This window comes from Haliotis rufescens, unplaced genomic scaffold (genome assembly GCF_023055435.1).
Source record: "Haliotis rufescens isolate VD_foot unplaced genomic scaffold, xgHalRufe1.0.p SCAF_11, whole genome shotgun sequence".
In the NCBI taxonomy this organism is placed as follows: Eukaryota; Metazoa; Mollusca; class Gastropoda; order Lepetellida; family Haliotidae; genus Haliotis; species Haliotis rufescens.
In genome coordinates this window covers 22,063,853-22,090,336 of record NW_025963791.1, presented here as the reverse complement: position 1 = coordinate 22,090,336, position 26,484 = coordinate 22,063,853, and the positions used below count along the sequence as shown (strand labels likewise).

Here is a 26,484-nt window from a genome sequence, read left to right as displayed (position 1 = left end):
ATGAACTTAGGGTAATGTCCTCGTCTGGAGTATATCTTCTAAACCATGCAACAGAGATTCACCAAACTTTATGCACATATCAATCATGTTCACTAGTAGTGCAGTTTGTTATATTTTAATCTTTTTAATTTGTAGCCCCTGACATATAATTCTAAGGTGTACTATTTACCGATATCATATACTATATGTGATGTGAGCTACATAACCTAGTACATTCTCTTTATACCTTTGTGTCATGAGGCTACTACAGAGCTATTCGTATGGGAATCTGCGAAGTTATTATCCCCTGCCCAACGAAGTTGGCGGGGGATATAGAAACGGGCTCTGTCCGTCCGTCCGTCACGTTTCGTTTCCGGAGCATAACTCATAAACCGTTTAATAATTTTTCATCAAACTATGCAGGTATGTCAGGTACATGCTGAACTGGTGCCTTTTGCTATTGAGAAATTTTAGAATTTTTTATTTTTTACGTTTCCATGGCAACAAGATGGACTTAGGTTCTTAGAGGGTAGGGTTCGTTTCCGGAGCATAACTCATAAACTGTTCAATATTTTTTCATCAAACTTTGCAGGTCTGTCAGGTACATGCTGAACTGGTGCCTTTTGCTATTGAGAAATTTTAGAATTTTTTATTTTTTACGTTTCCATGGCAACAAGATGGACTTAGGTTCTTAGAGGGTAGGGTTCGTTTCCGGAGCATAACTCATAAACCGTTCAATATCTTTTCATCAAACTTTGCAGGTCTGTCAGGTACATGTTGAACTGGTGCCTTTTGCTATTGAGAAATTTTAGTAATATTTATTTCTTACGTTTCCATGGCAACAAGATTGACTTAGGTTCCAAACTCATCTTTTTTTTACAATTTCCATGCCAAGTTCCACCTCGGTTAAAAAAGGTTAGGGTTTGTTTAGATTTAATTATGTCATAAATTCTGCAACAGGGGCTGGGGATATAGCCACGTTAGTGGCAAACTCTTGTTGTTATTACAATTTCATGAGATCATCAGAAAGTGAGCTACATGAACCAATATTTAATAACCTTCATTATATTTCTGGTTTTGGCATCAAAGAAAAAGATTTCCTTGCCAATCTAAATACATTTGAAGGTACACACAGTTTACCTACATGCCACATCGGGGGGATATGTCATCTTCGGATGACTCTTGTTCATATTTCAAAATTGTATTTTTTTATGTTTCCATGGAAACAATTTTGACTTTGTCTCAAATTTCTGTATGAAACCATTATCCTACCAGGCTGTAATTAATATGATATTGGTTTTCGGACTTGCAATTACATTTACAGAAACAACTATTGTATTAAAAAACAGAGGATGGAGGCATGTTTTTGAGTAAATACACATTCCTATTTGATGATATTGAGCTAACCATTGTCTACTGGGTGTCTGATTATCTGCAGAACAGATCTCCTGCATGTCAGCATGTGATCCTGTAGGGGTTTCAGTGCAGTTGCTAGCATGGAGGATGTGAAGATATGGAGGAGCATGTGTCCTTTTATTGTTGGGAGTTTGAACTTCTGGCGATATTTGTAGTTGACCAGAAATTGCCAAAGCCAGAGACATGGCAGGAAAGGGACTGTGGCTGTGCATGACGCACTCATTGTGTCACTGTCAGTGTTCAGCTTGATCTGACTGCCTCCGTGGTCTAGTGGTAGAGCGTCCGCCCGGAGTGCAGAAGGTCCGGGGTTCGATCCCCGGCCGCGTCATACCAAAAGACTTTAAAAGATGGTTCTTGTTGTTACCCTGTCTGGCGCTTGGCATTAAGGGGCTAAAACAAGGACTGGTGGGCTCGGAGTTAAACATGTTAAACTGCGACATGGTATCTCAGTGGGCTAGCACTTTAAATCGGCATCAGTCCGGACAAGTACACGCAGCCATACACACACACACGTGCATGCACGTCGCTATATAAGTGCAATAATCTTGGACGCAACTTTAAACCCAATTTCACCTCACCTCACCTCACCTCACCTCACCTCACCTCACCTCACCTCACCTCGATCTGCCTCACCCATGGTAGATTCAAGCTTCCCATGGCTGACCTGATATTCTCTGTGTTGCAGGCCAGTATGACGGACTGTCCAAACCACTGCCAGAATACCATGTCAAGGTGGCAGGATTTGATGATCGAGTGAGTACCAAGCTGAATACGTCTGCTTCTCTAATCTCTCTGATGTGAGGTAAATGTGTAGATGATACAGGTTACTCCTCTCTGAGGACTGTTACAGCATTGCCTCATCAGGTTCAACTACCCCCTGGATGGAGTGTCTACCCGAGGAGTGGAAGGTCCGTGGTTTGGTCCCCTACTCGCGTCATACCAAAAGACTTTAAAGATGGTACTTGTTTTCACCCTGCCTTACACTGACATTAAGGGGATAAAACAGGGACTTTTCGCCTTGGAGTCCAGGGTTGTTGAAAATGTTTAACCCCTATGGTGTTTAACTCTACAGGTTCTGGTGATGTCTTCAATTCGTAAACCAAAGAGGATCACGATCCGAGGTAACGATGAGAAGGACTATCATTACCTGGTGAAGGGAGGGGAAGATCTCCGCCAGGACCAGAGAATAGAGCAGCTGTTTGTTATCATGAACAAAGTGATGGCCAAGGACCCGGCATGTAGACAGCGCAAACTGAAGCTCAAGACCTACCAGGTCATTCCCATGACACCAAGGTAGGTCATAATGTTGAACATATGTCGTAATGTCGCATATTTGTCATAAAGAGACACATTTGCTGTGTTGAATCGCTGTGTTTTAGCATTAATTACATTAAGTAATACGTTACCACTGTTATACCGAGGCTGTTGTCTCCCACAACTGCTGCTATAGCGAAATCTACCACAGAGATCTCAATTACCTCATGCAGCACGTGCGTAGCCACCTAGCTGCCATGTGACACCCTTCACTCTTGTCTCCTTCGTCTGCTTAGCAAGACGTGTTTTCTCCTGCTGAAGCGTTCCTTGAAGATTTGGTGATATTTATTATAGTTTATTCTCTAATAAACTGTGCTTTTATGGGGCGTTGCGGTAGCTACGCTTGGTTATAATTTTCCCGCCCTTTTTTCTATATACTTGCGGGGTTCGCGTATGCACGTTGTGTTATACGTTTCCCCTGTTCTTGTATGTTTTGGGGGTTAACATAACTTATTTCTTTAATAAAAGTTATATGTATATGTTATATGTTCACATTGCTCGTTTATTTTCTTGTGAAAATGTTCGTTTGTGAATCATTGTGGTGCGTGCGTTGTAACCATGTTTTGTTCTTTGTTTATAGCAAACAATCAATGTCTGACATGGATATGTCCCCAGTATCCACCCCCTCTGCCCCTGCTCCTCGGAGTTGTGGGGTGTGCAGAAAGTTTTTGTCGTCCCGGGATCCCCACGATCGTTGCCCGCGGTGCAGGGTTCCTTGCGGGGACACCCGGTGCATCCTGTGCGAAGGTCTGGGGCCTGCGGATTTTGAGCGGTACCGGCTGTACGTACAGTCCGTCTCCACCCCTGTGGTGGCCGGTTCGTCCGGTCGGGGTCCCCGTGCGGGTACCACCTCCTCGGCTGCGGCGGATCCCCTTGCGGCCCTCGTTGTCGTTGTCGAAACTTGTGGACTCCAAGCTGGCGGCCTTATCGCAAGATAGGCCGCTGGCTGTTCCGTCCCCGGCCTCTTCGGTGGCCGCGGGGTCCACCGGTAAAGCGGCGGATCTCTTGGCGGCCCGTGTGCTGTCCGGGGATTCCGTCGCTGCATTACTTGCATAACTTGTGGACTCCAAGCTGGCGGCCTTATCTCAGGATAGGCCGCTGGCTGTTCCGTCCCCGGCCACTTCGGTGGCCGCAGGGGTCGGACGCGGGGTCCACCGGTACGGCGGCGGCTCCCGTGGTCACCGGTCCTTCCCCCGAACCGTTGCTCCCGCTATCGGTTTAGGACCGCGTGGCCATGGTTTATGACCTCTTTGAGGACATGCCCCGGCCGGTACCGCGGGGAATCCACGACTGTGGGTTCCTCCGAGGTATACGATGAGTCTTCCGACACGGCTTTCCCCACATCAACCTTGCTGCGCGGTTTCAAGCCTTCCTTGGAGAACGCCTTCGCGGCGGCCTCCGGTCGGGGTCTCCCGTTGCCTCCGACGTCGTGGAGAAAGGGTTTATTCCCGGTACATGACCTTGCCTTTCCCGAGGCTGGTCCTACCGCGGAGGCCCATGTTGAGCGGTTGGGTGTCCGTGCCCCACCGGCTGCTACGGTAACGCAAGCTACCTTGCACCAGCTGGACGCCCTCGCTCGGCACTCCATGTCTCACGGAGACACTTACTTGGCTGCAGCGGCCCGTCTGGTCGAAGGTTCTCCCACGGACCGTGACCAGCGCATTTACAACTGCCTGCTCAGTTTAAATGCTTCCCTGGAGTACGTTGCCGAGGACTCTCGGCACACACTTGCTCTTGTTGGGTCCCTGCATAGGCGCCTGGGTGCCGCTCCTAACCGGAGCGCACCCCAGGCTGCTGCGGCCGGTAGGTCTAAGGGGTCGGGTTCTTCTTCCTCTGGGAAGTAGCCCCGCCCTGAGGGCTCCGGTATGGGCAATCAGCTGCCCTTTCGCGGGAAGACGGGGAACTGGGGGAAGCCCAAGTCGTCGACGGACGGCAAGGGCCCCTCCAGGTGACTCTCATTGGAGGGGTTCGTATGCCGACAGCGCCAACTTCGGTTGGCCCTTAGGCGAACCCGAGTCACTTGGCCCTGGACAGTTGCGCCTGCCGCAACCTGTCAGGGCCCCCTCTCCTTCCCCAGTGGGAGCCAGACTCCAGACTTACTGGGAGAATTGGGAACAAGTGTTCGACGACCCGTGGGTGGTCAACACGATTCGGTACAGGAGGGGTGTCCGGTACTTCGCGTACCTGGACGACTCGCTAGTAGCAAATCGAATGACGGACACCCTGTCACGCCATCTCGTTTTCGCACGTCGGCTCTTGGAGCAATTTGGGTGGATTATCAATCTCCCCAAGAGCGAGTTAACCCCTTCTCAGAACTTGCTGTTCATCGGAGGTCGGTTCAACACGGTGTCCCATCGCCTCTTTGTCCCCCCAAACCGGTGGCACAAAATTCAGGGGATGATTGCCAAAGTATTAGCGGTGCAACAGACTGTTCACTTTTGGGAACAGCTGTTAGGGCTACTTGTTTCAGCCCAGGACTGCACCGCACGGGGTCGTCTCCAACTCCGCCCGCTGCAACGGTTTTTAATCCAGTTGTTAGCAACGGAGGTGAACAGTGCGACCGTCGCCCTCCCGGATCGGCTCCGACCGCATCTGGAGTGGTGGACGGTCCCTTACATGGTCTTATCAGGAGTCTCTATGCGGCCCTACCGGGCCACGTTGACCCTGTATACAGACGCCTCTCTAGTGGGCTGGAGCGCCCAGCTAAAGGGGGAGGTGAGCTCGGGGCTGTGGTGCGTAGACGAACTAGGTCTTCACATCACTTGTCTCGAGTTCAAGGCAGTGATCAACGCAGTCAATCACTGGCAGCATCGTCTCGTCGACGCCCGGCTCATGCTGGCGACCGACAACACGACGGTAGTGTCCTATGTGAACAAACTGGGGGGAACCCACAGTCACTCGCTACTCGATCTCACGTTCGAGTTTTACGCTCTGGTGTCCCGTGCCAGATACGCGCCCGTCACATCCCAGGTGTGCGGAACGTACTGGCCGATGCTCTATCGAGGCCTCAGGATCCGAGCCCCACAGAGTGGATGCTGAACCCAGTAGTGTTTCAGTGGCTGTGCGAACGTTTGGGTCGTCCGATGGTCGACCTGTTCGCAACGCGGTTCAACAATCAACTCCCGTTGTTTGTATCACCAGTCCCGGACCCGAGGGCCATCGATCACGATGCTCTCGCGTTAGACTGGACGGGCTTGGACGCTTATGCTTACCCGCCGACAGCGTTGATACCACACATTCTAAGCCGGCTCCGAGGAGTTCGCTGTCGAATGTTACTGATCGCGCCCATGTGGCCGAACTGATCGTGGTACCCCGACTTGCTGACCCAGGTCACGCAGTCGCCACTTCCACTGCCTGTGAGACCGGATCTCTTGATCCACCCTCACACCCGTCAGCTTCATCCAAACGCAGGGCAGTTCAATCTGCACACGTGGATGTTGTCACCAAGCGTCTGAGGAGTAAAGTTTTTTCTCGCCGGGCGTCTCGGGCATACGTTAGTATGCATCGTGATTCTACCCAGAAGGTGTATAATACACGTTGGGTTATTTTCACGAAGTGGTGTTGTAAACATCACATTCATTCGCCAGATAAGGTATCTGTGCAGGATATTGCTCGTTTCATGTCTCACTTGCGAGAGACCCGGAAACTCTCCGGGGGTTCCATTGCCAACTATGTCTCGTCCGTTGCTACGGTACGGGGCGTTGCTATGGGTACCAGTCTCTCCAAAGAGCCGGTGATACGGGGTATTATCAAGGGTTTCAAACAGCACGATCTTAAGAAGGGCCGCCTTCGGGCACCGGCCTGGGATCTTTCCCTAGTGTTGCAATCACTTACGGAAGCTCCGTATGAACCCTTGCATAGTGCTTCGTTCCGGCATGTGACTTGGAAAACAGCATTTCTCCTCTCCTTTGCCACGGCGGCACGTGTATCCGAAATTCATGCACTCGGTGTCGCCAAGGTACGATTCGATAGGGGTGACGAAGGAGCGGTCCGCCTGGGCCTGCTCATGGGCTTCGTCGCCAAGAATCAGAGAGTCGGGCATACGGAGAGAGAATTCACTGTAAGATCACTCAAAGAAATCTTACATCCTGCTGATACTGAGGACAGAGCGCTGTGTCCGGTTAGGGCCCTTAAGTATTATCTTAAGGCTTCGAATGAACGTAGACAAGGGCGTGACCGTCTGTTCATATCGTGTAACCCTAATCGCACGGTTGACATAACTCGCAACTCGATTGCGTTGTGGCTTCGTTCTGTCATCAATCTGGCGTACCGGTTTCGGGGGTTACCGGTAGCGGGGTCAAACCCGCACAAGATCAGGGCGCTAGCGGCAACATTTGCCCTACACTCGAATATCTCTGTTCGCAGAATATTACGAGGTTGTTACTGGCGTTCTGACTCGGTTTTTGCCAATCATTACCTCAAACAGGTCGCTGATGCCGTCGTGGAGAGTGTGCACCGTCTTGGCCCGCGGATCGCGGCGCAAGCGGGCACCTAAGGGGTGTGCCCAGCGCAATTCCGAACTCCTCAGGCGTCTGACCTTGCACGGTGGTCAATCTGGGTCGTCTCCAATGTTCCCACTGCCGTGGGTACAGGAGTTGGGGTCCCGCAAACCAGCGCACTCACACCACAGGTGAGGGCGGCTTTTTGTGTGCTTTGTCCTTATTTGTATTTTGACAATTATGTCTTTAATTGTCTGTCGTGTATCCCAACCTTGTGATGCATGCTTACAAATACTGGAATTAGGTCACGCGCCTAATGCATACTTTAAGTAGGCTTGCTCTGGGATATACGGTCTGAAGGAAATTAATTTCCCTCTTTTCGACTGTTTAACCTGATCTAAGATTAAGCTCACGCGGATACAGTGTTCTCATCCGCTGCGGCGATGAAATACCTATCCAGTGGGGCCGTTTGGAGTCACCAATCGTTTTGGCAATGACGATTGAGCCTTACGGTATGCGCTTGACAGTGCTTTGGTATTCCTATAGGGTAACGCCTAGCTAGGTGCATGTGCATTGAGTGCTTCCGCCTTGGTGTTTACTTCCGCTGGTCGGAAGGAACGCTAGCAGTCAGGATTCGGGTTGTAGGTGCTCCCCACCGCCTACTGTGGTAGTCAGCCTCGGTATAACAGTGGTAACGTATTACTTAATGTAATTTGTAGAATTTTCCTATTCGGAATATTCTATAAGTAATACGTTACCACTGGGCTGCTGCCCGCCCGTCCGTCCCCCGAGCACTTGCTCTCGCAGGAGACAAGAGTGAAGGGTGTCACATGGCAGCTAGGTGGCTACGCACGTGCTGCATGAGGTAATTGAGATCTCTGTGGTAGATTTCGCTATAGCAGCAGTTGTGGGAGACAACAGCCTCGGTATAACAGTGGTAACGTATTACTTATAGAATATTCCGAATAGGAAAATTCTACAATTTTTATAGCTAACAGGCTCTTATATTAGATTGTTTTGTATTTCATTCCAAAATTGTGACATTTTCTAAATTTGATTCAGGCGGTCGGGGAGCCTAGTGGTTAAAGCATTCGCTCGTCACGCCGAAGAACTGGGTTCGATTCCCTACATGGGTACAATGTGTGAAGCCCATTTCTGGTGTCCCCCGCCGTGATATTGCTGGAAAATCGCTAAAAGCGGCGTAAAACCAAAGTCACTCACTCACTCACTCTAAATGGGATTACAGGCATCCCATATTTGTAAAAGAGATGATGAAACGCGTATTGGTTGGCCACTTAGTCCGCTGAGTATGAATATAACATAACCTAGGACGTACTCTCACCTGGCTGATTAGTGTCATTGTACACCCTCCTCTTGTGTCGATGCTCAGACTGTTAACTAATGGTTTGCTGGCTCCAGGTTAAAGTTTACAATCAGATTTGCTTTCCACCATTTCATTCTCAGCAGCTAATCAATTCCTAATAAATACATTAAAGATACTGTATACTGACTTGAATAAATATCTTTGCTGTCAAAACTTGAATTTGAGACCGCCTCTGTGGTCTGGTGGTAGAGCGCCCACCTGGAGAGCGGAAGGTCCGTGCTTCAATCCCCTGCCACGTCATACCAAAAGACGTTAAAAGATGGTACTTGTTGTTACCCTGTCTGGCGCTCGATATTAAAGGGCTAAAACAAGGACTGGCCGGCTCGGAGTCAGTATACTGTGTCTGACGGGGGTATTTATGTTAAACTGCGGCATGGTATCTCAGTGTGCTAGGACTATAAATCGGCTTCAGTCCGGACTAGTACAAGCAGCCACACACACACACACACACACACACACACACACACACACACACACACACATGCACGTCGCTATGTAAGTGCAATAATCTTGGACGCGACGTTAAACCCAATTTCACCTCACCTCACCTTGAATCTGACTTTTGGATTTTATCTTATTTATTGTTTCTGTTGTCTCCCGCCGTAATATTCCTGGAATGTTTCTAAAAGTGGTGTAAGACCATACTCACTTTCTCTGCAACATATCGGCTGCAGGTGCTGACTGAAGGACGGTGGTAGTTTAAGATGCTGATTTACTATGTTACAGTTTGCTTTGTTGGTACATAAAACATATACACCTTCCATTCGCTCCCTCTTGTCATGCTGTGTAACAGAGTGGGTCTCATACTCTCTCCCTCTTGCCATGCTGTGTAACAGAGTGGGTCTCATACTCGCTCCCTCTTGTCATGCTGTGTAACAGAGTGGGTCTCATACTCGCTCCCTCTTGTCATGCTGTGTAACAGAGTGGGTCTCATACTCTCTCCCTCTTGTCATGCTGTGTAACAGAGTGGGTCTCATACTCTCTCCCTCTTGTCATGCTGTGTAACAGAATGGGTCTCATACTCACTCCCTCTTGTCATGCTGTGTAACAGAGTGGGTCTCATACTCTCTCCCTCTTGTCATGCTGTGTAACAGAATGGGTCTCATACTGTCTCCCTCTTGTCATGCTGCGTAACAGAATGGGTCTCATACTCTCTCCCTCTTGTCATGCTGTGTAACAGAATGGGTCTCATACTCACTCCCTCTTGTCATGCTGTGTAACAGAGTGGGTCTCATACTCTCTCCCTCTTGTCATGCTGTGTAACAGAGTGGGTCTCATACTCGCTCCCTCTTGTCATGCTGTGTAACAGAATGGGTCTCATACTGTCTCCCTCTTGTCATGCTGTGTAACAGAATGGGTCTCATACTCTCTCCCTCTTGTCATGCTGTGTAACAGAATGGGTCTCATACTCACTCCCTCTTGTCATGCTGTGTAACAGAGTGGGTCTCATACTCTCTCCCTCTTGTCATGCTGTGTAACAGAGTGGGTCTCATACTCTCTCCCTCTTGTCATGCTGTGTAACAGAGTGGGTCTCATACTCACTCCCTCTTGTCATGCTGTGTAACAGAGTGGGTCTCATACTCTCTCCCTCTTGTCATGCTGTGTAACAGAGTGGGTCTCATACTCTCTCCCTCTTGTCATGCTGTGTAACAGAGTGGGTCTCATACTCGCTCCCTCTTGTCATGCTGTGTAACAGAATGGGTCTCATACTCACTCCCTCTTGTCATGCTGTGTAGCAGAGTGGGTCTCATACTCACTCCCTCTTGTCATGCTGTGTAACAGAATGGGTCTCATACTCACTCCCTCTTGTCATGCTGTGTAACAGAGTGGGTCTCATACTCTCTCCCTCTTGTCATGCTGTGTAACAGAGTGGGTCTCATACTCGCTCCCTCTTGTCATGCTGTGTAACAGAATGGGTCTCATACTGTCTCCCTCTTGTCATGCTGCGTAACAGAATGGGTCTCATACTCTCTCCCTCTTGTCATGCTGTGTAACAGAATGGGTCTCATACTCACTCCCTCTTGTCATGCTGTGTAACAGAGTGGGTCTCATACTCTCTCCCTCTTGTCATGCTGTGTAACAGAGTGGGTCTCATACTCGCTCCCTCTTGTCATGCTGTGTAACAGAATGGGTCTCATACTGTCTCCCTCTTGTCATGCTGTGTAACAGAATGGGTCTCATACTCTCTCCCTCTTGTCATGCTGTGTAACAGAATGGGTCTCATACTCACTCCCTCTTGTCATGCTGTGTAACAGAGTGGGTCTCATACTCTCTCCCTCTTGTCATGCTGTGTAACAGAGTGGGTCTCATACTCTCTCCCTCTTGTCATGCTGTGTAACAGAGTGGGTCTCATACTCTCTCCCTCTTGTCATGCTGTGTAACAGAGTGGGTCTCATACTCTCTCCCTCTTGTCATGCTGTGTAACAGAATGGGTCTCATACTCACTCACTCTTGTCATGCTGTGTAGCAGAGTGGGTCTCATACTCACTCCCTCTTGTCATGCTGTGTAACAGAATGGGTCTCATACTCACTCCCTCTTGTCATGCTGTGTAACAGAGTGGGTCTCATACTCTCTCCCTCTTGTCATGCTGTGTAACAGAATGGGTCTCATACTGTCTCCCTCTTGTCATGCTGTGTAACAGAATGGGTCTCATACTCTCTCCCTCTTGTCATGCTGTGTAACAGAATGGGTCTCATACTCACTCCCTCTTGTCATGCTGTGTAACAGAGTGGGTCTCATACTCGCTCCCTCTTGTCATGCTGTGTAACAGAATGGGTCTCATACTCACTCACTCTTGTCATGCTGTGTAACAGAGTGGGTCTCATCGAGTGGATGAACAACACCTGCCCTCTGAAGGATTTCTTGCTGGATGCTCTCACTGATGAGGAGAAGAAGTTTATTAACTCTGAGTAAGTCATTCCTTCTCATATGTCGCATTAATGAAATACATTAAGTCAGTTGCTTGGTACCAACCCTATTTCTAAACCATTTTTTAATTGTACACATATGAAATATACTTGGTCTGAACTTTTTGTAAAATATTGTGCAATATATGGATTCTGATAATGTAAAATTTGTTGTGGAAAATAAAGTAAGAAAGGTAGAAAATAAATTTTCAAATGCCAAATATTTTTGCTAAACATATAAATTAAACTAGACACATTTTTAGGATTTTTTTGCCATACTAAATACATATTATCTAAATTTCAATCCTTAACTGTCAAACTTTATATATAACCGACTAATACATGATAAATGACCTTGAGTGCTGTTGGGGTCTTGTATTAAGTGAGAATTAAGAGGACCTTTGAGAATGTAGGTAATTGTGAAGATTACTCTGTGAGCGTATGACTACAACTTCTATATACAAGTCCGATGTCCATGTTTTGAGCTAATTGCTTCTCTCATCAGGCACATTACTATCTTAGCATAATCGTAGCAGTGAAATTGTTGGAGTTCTTTAGGACTGTTCACTTCACTCACTATGTCACCGTTTCAGTCAGGGGCCAAGTAAAGTACACCAGCGCTGGACAGGTAAGTTTTTTGATCCCAAGAAGGGCGTGGCTGCGATGTACTCTCAGGTGTACATGAAGTACAACAAGACGGAGACGGAGCGAGAGTTTCGACTGAAGGAAAGCAAAGTCCCCTGGGGTCTCTCCAGGTGAGGATATTATGTCCTATACATTTTAGGATAAAATGATAAATTATAATTGTCTGAGGCAATTAACCCCCAATAATATTCCCCTTCTTTTCTTCTTTAAGACAATACAAAGTTTTAACTCTGATCCCTGTATTTTTCCCAAAAAAGTTGGAAGGTATTTCAAGTCATTGCCATAGCGATTGTTTTTATTTTCATCCCAAATTCAACAATTATATTGTCAAATTGGATATGGGATATTGGATACAGTATACTGTAGGAGTTTAGTGTTACCATATATGTACTATTATTATCTGATCTTACTTGACCTAACAGAATTTACAGACTGCTGTAGATTCTCCAAGTTTATCACAAGTATGACCTTATGCTTCTGTTTCTACCTCTTACTTTGAATACCATGTCATGTTCTTTGTCCTGTCCAGACGTGCATTCCATCAGATGAGCACATCACCTGAAGCCTTCCATGTCCTGAGATGTGGACTGGCGACGTCCCATGCCGTCATCAGCATCTGTCAGTACATCCTCGGCATCGGTGACCGGCATCTCTCCAACTTCATGGTCAATCTTAAAACTGGTCACATGGTGGGGATTGACTTTGGCCATGCATTTGGCTCAGCGACACAGGTTAGTATCTGAATTTTTGTATCATTTGCTTTTCACGCATATACAGATATCTTCCCGAGGTAGGAGGCACGGGTGGCCGAGTCGTCTAAGTCGCCGCGATTTGCTGTGTAGAGTTCGTCCCTTGGGCACGCCAGGAACCTATGATTGTGGGTTCGAATCCCAGTTCGCCCGATTATGTTTCTAGGTTTGTTAGCACCATACCCGTGCTCATGGATTTCACCGAAGTGGTGAACGTCTGAAACCTACATCACTTGGGGCTTTCCTCCCACATTAAGCTGACACGCCGCGATATAACTGGAATACTGTTAATAGCGGCGTTAAACACAACTCACTTACTCACTCTTCCTGAGGCAAGTGAGTTAACTGACTATAAAGGTCCAGTTTCCACCCTTGCCGAACTAGGCTGGAAATAAGGAGTTATATTTTGGCTGGACAAAGAGTGTATGCATTATCCAGTCAAAATCACATAACGAACTAGACATCCTGTACTTAAACAACATGGATTTCAACATGCAGATTTCGGTCGACCGCAGAATTTGCAAAACATCGACATGGACAGATTATGAGCAAATCTTTTCATGTTTTTAATCAATGTGCTCAAGTGATTTGATGCACTTTGCAGGGTAAGACCAGTTTTATTACAATATTGATCTTAATTATCGGTCAGATCATCTTGAGTGGGTGACGCCATTTTGTTTGAAGCAAATGCAAGTGAAATGAGAGATGGAATCTGGTGGCGCTATGATCAAGCCCAGAAATTCGAGCTAATTGATCAATCAATTGTCACTTCTCATATCACTTGCATTTGCTTCAAACAAAACAAAATCAAGACAATGTGATCGATAATCAAAATCTACATTGTCATAAAATGGGTCTTACTTCACGAAGTGCATCAAATCATGTGAGCATCTTGATTAAAAACATGAGAAAACTTAGAAAATATCTGTTGACTCCAAGCTGGTGGTACCCATGCTATGCAACTCATGCAATCGACTGTGTGGTGTGTGTATTGTGTTGTTATGAGGTGTCTATTGTGTAGTTGTGAGGTGTCTATTGAGTTGTTATTAGCTGTGTGCATTGTGTTGTCATGAGGTGTGTATTGTTATGAGGTCTCTATTGTGTTAATATGAGGTGTCTATTGTGTTGTTAGTTGCTGTGCCTATTGTTGTTATTAGCTGTGTGTAATGTGTTTCAGTTCCTGCCAGTGCCTGAGCTGATGCCGTTTCGACTGACCCGCCAGATTGTGAACGTCATGCTGCCGCTGCAGGTGAAGGGTCTGCTGGAGAACACCATGGTCCACGTCCTCCGCGCCCTCCGCAACGACTACGACCTCCTCCTCAGCACCATGGACGTCTTCGTCAAGGAGCCATCAGTGGACTGGATGGTGAGATTTGGGTATTCAGATAGTTTAAACAAAAACTTGCTTTTATAATTTTACATGTTTCTTTGCTGTCTTTTGCCTTGAAATATGAAGAAATAAGAACATTTGGCTAACTGTATTTTGTGTATTTCAGCAATTTGCCGAGAAACAAGTTCAGGCAGGAATGAAAACGGAAGGTAAAGTTTATTATCAGACTGGAGATGGAATGCATGAATGTTTGATTTGAGTCAGCAATATTCCAGCTATTTCAGGCCGGTCGGGAAATAATCAAATCTGGGCCAGACAAGCCAGTGACAGAAAGAATGAGCAACATGCGATGCCATTGGGGTATGATGACATGCAGTCAAACACCATGCAGTCAGACACCATGCAGTCAGATGACATGCAGTCAAACACCATGCAGTCAGACACCATGCAGTCAGACAACATGCAGTCAGACACCATGCAGTCAGATGACATGCAGTCAAACACCATGCAGTCAGACACCATGCAGTCAGACGACATGCAGTCAGACACCATGCAGTCAGACGCCATGCCAACAGACATGCTGTCGGCAACCAATCCACTCTAGTCGACACAAATATGAGACTCTGGGGACCTATTCATCCCTGAAATCCATACAGGGTTCAGGGCGGTCGGGTAGCCTAGTGGTTAAAGCGTTCACTTGTCACGCCGAAGACCCGGGTTCGATTCCCGACATGGGTACAATGTGTGAAGCCCATTTCTGGTGTCCCCCGCCATGATATTGCTGGAATATTGCTAAAAGCGACGTAAATACAAAAGTTTTAAAATTATTTGTAGAAGGTATTATTACCTGTTCCAAGTGAAATAAAAAGCCTGTCCAAAACAATTTTGTTTGAAGTGAGGTTGTCTGTCTCCAGATGCTGATGTGGATGCAGCTTGGTACCCAAAGCAGAAGATTCGGTTTGCTCAGCAGAAACTAAGGGGAGACAACCCATGCTTCATTACCAGGTAGGTTAATTGTTTATTGTTCCTTCAATGGACCTGATTTTGGTATCCCACACATTCCAGTATACACTATGTGAACAGTTACCAGTAGTCCTGTGTCTCTGCTGTGTGTTATGCTTCAAACTGCCCTCGACTCTATGGCTGGAGACAGCAGTTAACACAGGAATAGTACGTGTGTGTTCTGGTCTGTGGGGCTTCTTGTGATTCTAACTGTTACTAAATATGTGACACAGGATACACTGTCCTTTTTAAATGGCCTTCATTCTGTGGCAGACGCGGGGAAACAAAAAGACCCTGCAAGAGACATGGTAATTGGGGGATGTTGACTTTGCATACGTTTTGAGATGTCACATTGACTTGAGTTTGACAGTAACCATGTAGCCTTACCATGCCCTTTGTCACATGATCACCAAATGGCATTTAGAAGTTTTTGGAGGATAAAGTTGAGTGTTACCATCTGAAGCAACCCTAAAAAACAATTATTTCCTCATCATTTGTATGTACAACCTCAAGGACCTCAGAACCCTTTATATGTCTGATGCAATTTGCTTTCTTGTGTTTTTTATGTTTGGATTTACCATGGAAATGAGTTGGACTGTGACCATTGAAAGAGCAGAATTCATATCAAGATCAGTACAGATACAAAAGTGATGTAAATTTGACCTTATCCTGACTCATAGTTTTTGCTTATCTCATCTCATGTTGGAAATGTAGTGGAAACTTCCTTGAGAACAGGGAAAAAACAGCTCACCCGAACGCACCCCTGAGCCATGCATATGCACTGGAAGCATGTGACCAAACCGGTAGACTCGTCACTCTCTTATTTTTGCTCCAAATGAGTAGTTGGAAAATGTTTTCCTGGACTAATCTTAGTCATCATCTCAAAATTATCTGTTTTCGTAAAACCATTTGCTTGGAATACATTCTTCTGACATCTGTCTATCGTATCTAATGATTATTTTGTTAATTTGGCTTAAATTGTTTTATAGATTTGGACTTATAGTTTATGTTTTAAAGTTTATGCCAGCCATGAAGAGAAGGAAGTGTGAGGCAACACCTGCACCTTCTTCAGAGGGAGACTTACCATCTGATATTATTGAAGAGATGTTGATCCCCCTTCATCACAGAGTAAGGCTCTGCCTACATTAAAGTCTTCTCAGGTCAACAGAAAGGTCGACACTCTTATGAAGAGTTTATCCAGACCCAAGAATCTCTGACTGCTACAGGCCTTGGCAAAGAAGAACAATACGTCTTCCTCTTCATTTAAGTCACCTTCAACTTCATGAGAGCATATCTTCGCCAAGGTTATTACCTCCACAAAGCCTCTGGCATCATCATCCGTGAAGGAGTTCTTGAAGCCAGCTGCTATAGCGCAGAACACAGATACCTGCACGCAGCTGACGACCTCCACGCAGCTCCAGACCTTCATGAACCTCCCACAACCTTCACGCAGCTAACGACCTTCACGCAGCTAACGACCTTCACGCAGATAACGACCTTCACGCAGATAACGACCTTCGCGCAGCCACATTCCTTCAAGCAGCCCTCAGAGTTCACACAGCCTTCAACGTTCACACTGCCTGCAGTCTTCCAGCATACTACATCATCTAGTTCAGATTTTGTAAGCAGTATTACACAGCAGGTTCTACTTGCTATGCAGAAGCAACAGTCATTGAAGCAGCCCTCCACGCAGACCACCCCTTCAACTAGACTTTCCGAAGAAAGTTCTTAATGTTCTGCTATGGCTCCAAACACTAATGCCTCTTACCTATTACAGGATGAGGATGTGTTTGAGCCCATCCCTGATGAAGAGTCATGCCAGTTGGAGGATCACCCCTCCATCTGCGCAGACCACAAGTTCATGACCTGGATCACAGACAGACTTCCCATCTCTTCACCAGACAGAGGTTTGTCCCTTTCTGATACTTATTGTATCCAAGGTGACGATACCGACACTCTGAACATTCTGTCAATCACACCTATTTCACAAATGGCAAAGAACTTGAACAGTACTTTTGCCAAGGCTACAAGAACTCCTCCATTCAACCCCAGGAAATTTCCCTTGCATGGCATGACGCCTTTCCTATGGATGCTGGAAATAGACAAGGACTACACTCTGATTTCAGATTCAAAGAGCAAGACTTACAGAGTAGACGAAAGAAGCTGGATAAACAAGATACCATCACCAGACGGTCTTCTTTCAGCCTTGCCGTTACATGATATGTCAATGAGGCAGAGTTTAAGAACCCACAGACCGACACAGAGAGAATGCTTCTGTCAGCAATGGTCAGTCAGAAGAAATATCAAGAATTCATCTCTGACCATATCAGTTGAGCTTCTGCAGGACTTCCTCTACTATGACGTCAAGGCAAGAACTAGGTTTCCAGTCCTCGTCATAATAGCAGAGTAGCCAACCCTGAAGCTTCCACACTGGCCAAATCTTCTTCTGCATCCTCACACAAAGCAAGTTCCTCCAAGACCAGATCTCTACAAGCCTCACTCACGGAACATATTATAATCAGCCTCACTAGCAGAGGATATTCAGCCAGTGCAGTGAAGGCAGATCTGCACAGAATTTATATGATGATAAATGGAAGAGTTTTGACCTGTTTGACCTATGGGTTTTTTCAGCAGCTAAAACCACTTCACCACAAGTAGCAGAATTCTTATGCCACCTGAGAAGCAGAAGAAACCAGAAAGGTTAAACACTGGGCACATATCTAGCCGCTAGCTATGTACAACAGAATCAAGCTTATCAAAGTTTCAGAATTGATAGCACTTGTAAGATCTTACAGTCTTGAATATCAACAAAAGAAATTCAAGGCCCCAGCATGGGACCTGTACACAAAGCTCAAACATCTTTCAAGTAATGATGAACATATGCATAGATAGCCTTGTTTCTTTTGGCACTTTCCACAGCAACCAGAATGTCAGAGATTCATGCTATCGACTTTAATCGTACCAGATTTGACAATGGTGATCATGCATCAGCTCTCTTTGTCTAAGATGGGACTTTATCGCCAAGAACCAGCCGCCAGGGCAACCACACAGACGTACAATTCTACGTCCTACCACTCTCATCCATCCTTGGATCAGAGGATACTGCAGATTTGTTGCTATGTCCAGTCAGAGCCTTACGCATATATATCTTCAAAGAACAAGCTCCAGATAAGGTTGTTTTTTGAGATCGGACAATGTCTTCGCAAATTACTATAGTAGTTGCACAGCAACTGACAATGCCTACGAGAAGATGAACCTATTACAACACTCACCCACGTTTGTACAGACTTGATGACATCAGGTTACTGTCCCATAACCAATGACCTAGAGTCTGTGTCCTCTGTTTTACTATGTAATTCAGAGCATGAGTGACAGTGATTGTGTTTAAGATTACGACCTTCTCTTAACATTATAATCATTTAAAGTAGGCGGGAAAATCTTTTCTGAGCTCACTTTACAAAGCCACAAAATCAAAGAGATGTACTCCTCATTTCACTAAGGTCTTCAGCAACCCATGCTTGCCATAAAAGGCGACTATGCTTGTCGTAAGAGGTGACTAATGGCATCGGGTGGTCAGGCTCGCTGACTTGGTTGATGCATGTCATTGTTTCCCAATTGCGTGGAGTGATGCTCATGACATCAATCACTGAATTGTCTGGTCCAGATTATTTATAGACTGCTGTCATACAGCTGGAATATTGCTGAGTGTGGCGTTAAACAACAAACAAACAAACAAACAAACAAACAAAATCATTTCACCAAGAAGGAGGAGGTATCCCACATGGATATAAGAAGAACCAAGAAGATTATCAAGATCCCATGGGGTTATATGAACAGATCTCTGTCTGAATCAGGGGGCGGTCGGGTAGCCTAGCGGTTAAAGTGTTCGCTCACCACACCGAAGACCCGGGTTCGAATCCCGACATGGGTACAATGTGTGAAGCCCATTTCTGGGGTCCCCCGCCGTGATATTGCTGGAATATTGCTAAAAGCGGCGTTAAACCAAACTCACTCACTCACTGTCTGAATCACATACTTGGTGGAACCCACCACCTACTGTTGGATTCAAGCAATATGTATGAGTCGGATAAGGTAAAATATGTATTTTTTAAAGTAAAAATATCACTTATACTTATCCTGACTCACGCTAAGGCGTCCCCTCTTCCCCTCATACATGTTTTGGACATAGGAAAGAGGATGAGGGAGTGACAAGTCTTCTGGATTGGTCACATGCTTCCTATGTGCATGCGCAGCTCAGGGGTGTGTTCAGGTGAGCTGGGTTTTTTTCTGTTCTCCGGGAACACTGTTCAGGAAGTTTCTACTACTTTTTTTGGAATTGAGATGAGTTAAGCAATAAGTATGAGTCAGGATAACTAAATAGTAAACTAGTCCTTGGGTTATTGTGTTTTTGACATTTGTATCAATTCACTGTGTTGAGATTTCATTGAATTTTATTACCGAATACATTATGCTACTCAGCGTGATGTTGGGGAAATGTGGAGGAAATGGATAACTTTATGTTCTTACAGGTTTTCTTGAACCAGCAGAAATAATGAACAAAACATTTATAAAACCAATTCACTCCACATCATCAAATTGGAATATCTGTCTTACAAATATATGATTGGATCTCAGATTGTCCTACGTCAGTGAAACACCCCATGCATAAAACTTTTCCCTACAAGACAATAACAGTACTGAACCAAGGGAAGCTTTTTTTCCAAACTCAAAACTATATAAACACTAAATATAATCATTATTTTCAGTTTAAAACCACCTCTGTCCAGCATGACTGGCTTCATGTTCTAACGGGGCGGTCGGGTAGCCTAGTGGTTCGCTGGTCACGCCGAAGACCCGGGTTCATTTCCCGACATGGGTACAATGTGTGAAGCCCATTTCTGGTGTTCCCCGCCGTGATATTGCTGGAATATTGCTAAAAGAGGCGTAAAACCATACTCACTCACTCATGTTCTAACGATGAAAACAGTCACTGAATGTTCACTGACAATATCTGATCAAATATTATGAAATATTTATATACACTTGCTCATGAAATTTAAAATAAACAAGAACCATCCAGAAGATATACGGATTGTTGAACACTATTTATGTATGATTAAGTGTAAAGTGAAGCTATTGTGTCTCGTCCATCTGTTCTCATGGAGGCTGATTCAACAAGAAGTCTATTCCTAAAATCAATGACAAATCTGGTGCAGCTGTTTCACAGATGTTCTGTGTAAATCAATAGACTACATGCAGCACAATGTAAAACTCCGATTCAGGGGACATTGTGTGGTGTTTGAGGCATCGGAATGTTGTTGAGGTTAAATTGAAATCAGAACTAAAATGTAGTTGGGGAAATTCCATATTCAAAACATGTTTTATTAGTTTCTGAATAGAAATTTCATATGATGGACATTTGCTGTAGATTTGGGGCCAAATATCGGCCTCTTAGCTGGTCTTGTCTGGTAGGGTATTATCACACGCAAAATATTGGGTAACATACATAATAAAATTGAGAATGGGTGCAAATGACAAGCACCAATGGATGCAAAAGAGTTTTCATAAGAAGAAAAACGTACAACTTTATGGATAACAACTTCTGGTTTATTGCATATAGCGACATTTCAATGCAGATTTTTACACTGGAATGACAACATCCAAGTGATGAGAGGTATATGTTACCGTTGTTGTCTATGTTATTCTGCTGCTTATCACACCATGTCATGCATATAGATTTCTCATCACTTGGTTGTTGTCACTCCAGCTTGATAACGGTGTAAGAATCGACATCCAACGTCGCTGTATGCAATAAAACCAGGAGTTGTCCAGAAAGTCATAGGTTTTCCTTACTTATTTGCCAACTTCTAGAATGCCAATCAAACAGTTAAAGAGTATTCATGTTTGAATCATTGAAGTTGATTCAGTTGTATGAACATCAAGTTTGGAGATTCTGTGTCAGAGGTTCTGCTGTAAGTTGTGTTTCAAACAAGGAAATCTGCCATCACATTATATCTATGTGTTGGTAGACACCCTGGGACCTACATTTTCCTACCATGGACCCCAAACATTGTTAATGAGACTATAGAGATGTGTCCAGATAGTTCCCTGATTTAGACATATGAAAAGACATCAGTTCATTGGGAAGGATGTGCTTGAAAACACCGAAACTGCTTGAAACTTTGTATATATAATCCCTTCGATAGTGTCCTTAAAATACACTAGAATTCTGATATTCAAACATGGCCACCATTGCGGTCATGTTGACAAAGTCAGTATGACCCATTCCTTTATCATCAATGTAATGAACATTACAGTATGCGGAAGTCAGTGGTGTTCAATCAGTATGCCCGACTTGCCCGACCTGTGAAAATAAAGTGTCAATATAAAGGGAAAATACATATTTAGTTGCCCTAGGGCAAGTACAAAAATTGTTGGTGTTAACTTGTTTAAGTTTATTTCAAGGGAACATTTGGTATTTGAACACCCCAGGATATGCAAAACGATGTGTAATGTTTTTATGTAACAGATAACTTAACCTTAATATATCCCTGTGGTTGTTATGGTAACCATCTTGAAAGTATGACTTTGGTCCTCTAAGCTAAACAAAATCTAAATATGAGCTTTCGTTTCCGTCATCTGTCCATAAATGTTTGTTGCCAATATTATTTTGAATGTATTTAGCATCTTGATTACATTTGTATATTAATTACTTTGCATATTGTTTATATGAAGTATTTTATTATCAAAATAACTTTAAATATATATATGGAGAGATATGCTATGACAACACCAAAGGTTTTGGGCGTTGGAAACAATAGGATTATAAGATCATGTTACCAGTTAACTCTTCAGTCAAATAGCTCCATATTGACTTTGTTTATTGATTAGTTTAAACAAATAAGAGAATGACGTTTGTAAATAAGAAAATGATGAATAATATGTTCAAGAAAATGCTAGAAATAAAAATATGTTCCTTTGGACATGCTGAATAATAACATGTTGTTGTTTAGAGTTAATAAGAAAGGGGATATTGTTTTACTCTGCAGTCAGGTTGGTGTAGCATCTCATAAAATTCCCCCGTGAAGATCCGGGGTAGAATAGGACTTAAGCAACCCATGCTTGCCGTAAAAGGCAACTATGCTTGTCGTAAAAGGCGACAAACGGGATCAGGTGGTCAGACTCGCTGACTTGGTTGATGGATCGATGTTCATGTCAATCACTGGATTGTCTGGTCCAGACTCGATTATTTACAGACCGCTGTCATATAGCTGGAATATTGCTGAGTGCGGCGTAAAAGAACAAACCAACCAACCATTAGCTAGGTTAGCCACTCCTTAATGTCTACTGCATGTACATCTTATATTACAGAGAAGAACTGCGACTAGGCCACTCCCGGAACATCGCCATCAAGAGTATGGAGGAGGTCCTCCTTGGCAACAAGAAGGAACATGTCCGTGCTCAGCTGCCAAGGATGGGTCTCTCTGTAGAACAGCAGGTGGCTGCCCTCATAGACCAGGCCACTGACCCTAACCTGCTGGGGAGGGTGTGGGCCGGCTGGGAAGCCTGGATGTGATCAGGGTATTGGCCACCGACCCTGACCTGCTGGGGAGAGTGTGGGCTTGTTGGGAAGCCTGGATGTGATCGGGGTATTGGCCACCGACCCTGACCTGCTAGGGGGTAGTGGGTGGGTTGGGAAGCCTGGATGTGATCGGGGTATTGGCCACCGACCCTGACCTGCTAGGGGGTAGTGGGTGGGTTGGGAAGCCTGGATATGATCGGGGTATTGGCCACTGACCCTGACCTGCTAGGGGGTAGTGGGTGGGTTGGGAAGCCTGGATATCGGGGTATTGGCCACTGACCCTGACCTGCTAGGGGGTAGTGGGTGGGTTGGGAAGCCTGGATGTGATCGGGGTATTGGCCACTGACCCTAACCTGCTGGGGGGAGTGTGGGCCGGTTGGGAAGCCTGGATGTGATCGGGGTATTGGCCACCGACCCTGACCTGCTAGGGGGTAGTGGGTGGGTTGGGAAGCCTGGATATGATCGGGGTATTGGCCACTGACCCTGACCTGCTAGGGGGTAGTGGGTGGGTTGGGAAGCCTTGATATGATCAGGGTATTGGCCACTGACCCTGACCTGCTAGGGGGTAGTGGGTGGGTTGGGAAGCCTGGATGTGATCGGGGTATTGGCCACTGACCCTAACCTGCTGGGGAGAGTGTGGGCCGGTTGGGAAGCCTGGATGTGATCGGGGTATTGACCACTGACCTTAACCTGCTGGGGAGAGTGTGGGCTTGTTGGGAAGCCTGGATGTGATCGGGGTATTGGCCACTGACCCTGACCTGCTAGGGTGTAGTGGGTGGGTTGGGAAGCCTGGATGTGATCTGGGTATTGGCCACTGACCCTAACCTGCTGGGGAGGGTGTTGGCTGGTTGGGAAGCCTGGATGTGATTGGGGTATTGGCCACCAATCTTCATTGGGATGCCTAAGTATGATAAGGGATATTATCCAACGACCTTAATCTGCTGGGGAGGGTGTCGGTGGGGCCTGGGTGTGATCAAGGACACTGGCCAATGACCTTTGCTGCTGGGGAGGGCGTGGGTTGGGATAGGGTGGGAAGCGTGGATGTGACTGGGGACACCGACCTCCACTGTATGTCAGGGTAACCAGGGTGTTCATGACAAGGTGAAGGACACTGGTCTCGTTTCAGAAGTCACCTCCTGATGATACTGACCACTTGACATTCTAACAACTCAGCCAAGTGAAATCATCCCTTCAGACAATCAGGCAGTAGTCAGCTATTGCAATCTGTAGAATAAAGAAAAATTAGTGTGTGTGTCATACTAATTTTAGGAGACAAGTGTCCAAGTGTTTGTATTTCAGGAGCAAGAGCAAATATAATCTCTTTATTATCCACATTTTATTATCAGCTGTTGTAAAGAGGTAGTATCTTTATTGCATGTGGAGAAGATGACACAGTGAACATGTCGTAACAATATGACTTCATTGCTATTATAACATTATGTCAACAGTGGTGTCTGTATTCTGCCAACTGGGGTATTCATTTTGTTGGAAGCTCCTTAGTGTGTCTGAAATCATTACACATGTCCATCATATAGCTTGTTATTAACTTACTTATCTTGAACCATATAGATAAGAAATCCAATTTAATCTCTAGACTGATTTTCTTATATATAGGTCATGCATTGCTAGGTCAAGTCATCCGTAATAAGCCAGATCAATAAATCTTGAACATAAATGTGTAAACTATTAGTATGAGTAATATGTGCACCAGTATTTACTGCATGTATGCAGGACATTTTTCTACAAAAGTGTCCAAACATGTACAAAATTGTCTTGAAAATGGTGTTAGAAATAAGCGTCTGCCTGTAGGCTTGTGGCGAGATCTTGTGTTGGGCCAGTAGTTTCAAGTTTGTATAGGTCCTTGTGGCCTGCAGTAAACTTTTGTGTTGATTTAACTTGTCACAATAAACTGCAGTTTTTTAAATGAGGGCCTGAAGAGTCATGAATATCAATTGAGAAACATGTTGTGTCTTTATTTCACAATGTGATATATAGATACAAAATAAGTATTTGTTTCTCATAAAATATAATTTAAAAGGGCCTTTTGATGCTAAAGGATATCTTCTTAATTAACTGTATTGTATCAGTTAATAAACTATAGAACAAGTATGGTATTTTAGACACATGTTGTGGACTTCCTGTAGTAGCTGTATCATCCCATGCTGAGTGAAGGTTGTATAATGTGTGTGACATCTGTCTAGAAAAGGTATTGACGTGGTAGACATTTAATAGGTGTGACTGTATCAGGATGTGTGAAGCTATTCGAGGATGGTGAAGTGTAGATATGATTGATTTATGTTATATGAATATAGAATCATTTATACTGGTACTTGCATTAAAAATTGTCAGCAATATTATATATCGTATGTGGACTTGAGTGAATTTCATTATCTTTCATACTTTTTATTCTTTGTTTGATTTGTTGAAAATAAGGAATATATTGTGAATTAAGTTACGTACAGTTTTTGCATTTTTTTCCTCCTAACACAAGCAATGCTTAGTGCAGAGAAATTGAAATCAGATTTTCCACAGCTGAATTTCTACACTTATTCATTCGTTTTATCAGTTTTGATATCCTGACTATGACAAACACATGGTATTTGGGTTTTCCATTCTAAATATAGCAGGAATTTATCTGGGATAGCATACCAAGTGCATGGTATTTTAACATTGTATTACACTATTGCATTCGATGCAACCAAGCAAAACTGAGCAGTAAAGTCTCTTCCCTTCGTTAGTCCTACTATTAGAGAACATCAGTCATAACTACAACATGAATATCAGGGACATTTTGGTAATATGGTAAATATGTACTGACATTTGCTGCAGATTTGGGGACAAATATCAGCCTCTGAGCAGGTCCAGACAAATCTCTGTGGCCATTGATTCCCCATGATGTAAACAGATGCTATATGACACTGGGAACGGGGCAACTGTGATACGTGTATATTTCCTGCTCTGTGGATGTTAACTTTGACATTGTTCTCTGGTACATCAAAGCCCTTGCCACCTGTGATCAGGAAATCACTTGATTTTGTGATATGACATCCGTTAGATTTCCAGTTTGATTTAGATGTACATGTATTTTCTACAGGACATGTTGTTCATATCTTCCTTTGAAGATCCTATCATGTTCTGAGAAAAAGCTTTGTTAGGAAATTAACCACAATGAAAATTAATGGCCACATCAGTCATTATGCCCTAATGGTTACAATGTTAAACTATCACTGTCTGTCGCCTGCAATATGTTGCTCATGCTATCATCCACTTGTTATTCTGGTCGAGATGCAGTTATTTACAGGATGCCATGATATGGTTGTAATGACTCCAGGGGGCACGGGTGGCCCAGTCATCTAATGCCGCAATTCGCTGTGCAGAGTTGCGTCCCTTGGGCACGCCAGAAACCTATGATTTTGGGTTCGAATCCCGGTTCGTCCCGATTATGTTTCTAGGTTTGTCAGCACCATACCCGTGCTCATGGGTTTCACCGAAGTGGTAAACATCTGAGACCTGCATCACTTCAGTCTTTCCTCCCACATTAAAGGGGCACTGATCTAACGCAATTCCCCGGACTGGTTGTTGCCTTTGTTATTGTTTTTTCCCCCGTGAGTACCCGGATGATACGCAACGCAACTGAGCGTGACCAGAGACTGGGCTACTGTCTGCAAGGACAGCTAAATAAACTTGGAGGCTGGAGGCAATATTTGTTTTACGCATTTTTGCATAAACACTGATTG

At 44.9% G+C, this 26,484-nt stretch overlaps 1 protein-coding gene across 1 annotated transcript in view; it reads left to right on the top strand.

The window, feature by feature from the left end:
* The window catches only part of LOC124137282 (DNA-dependent protein kinase catalytic subunit-like), a 125,966-nt gene extending 99,767 nt beyond the window's left edge, over positions 1 to 26,199 (top strand). Inside the window, exons 87-95 of the mRNA XM_048392413.1 lie at positions 2,078 to 2,148; positions 2,468 to 2,688; positions 11,347 to 11,442; positions 12,033 to 12,194; positions 12,614 to 12,815; positions 14,011 to 14,199; positions 14,330 to 14,372; positions 15,078 to 15,168; positions 22,537 to 26,199. Of these exons, the coding sequence (XP_048248370.1) occupies positions 2,078 to 2,148; positions 2,468 to 2,688; positions 11,347 to 11,442; positions 12,033 to 12,194; positions 12,614 to 12,815; positions 14,011 to 14,199; positions 14,330 to 14,372; positions 15,078 to 15,168; positions 22,537 to 22,741 (1,280 nt within the window). The 3' untranslated portion in view covers positions 22,742 to 26,199. The remainder of the gene's footprint in view (positions 1 to 2,077; positions 2,149 to 2,467; positions 2,689 to 11,346; positions 11,443 to 12,032; positions 12,195 to 12,613; positions 12,816 to 14,010; positions 14,200 to 14,329; positions 14,373 to 15,077; positions 15,169 to 22,536) is intronic.
* The last annotated feature ends 285 nt before the right edge of the window (positions 26,200 to 26,484 follow it).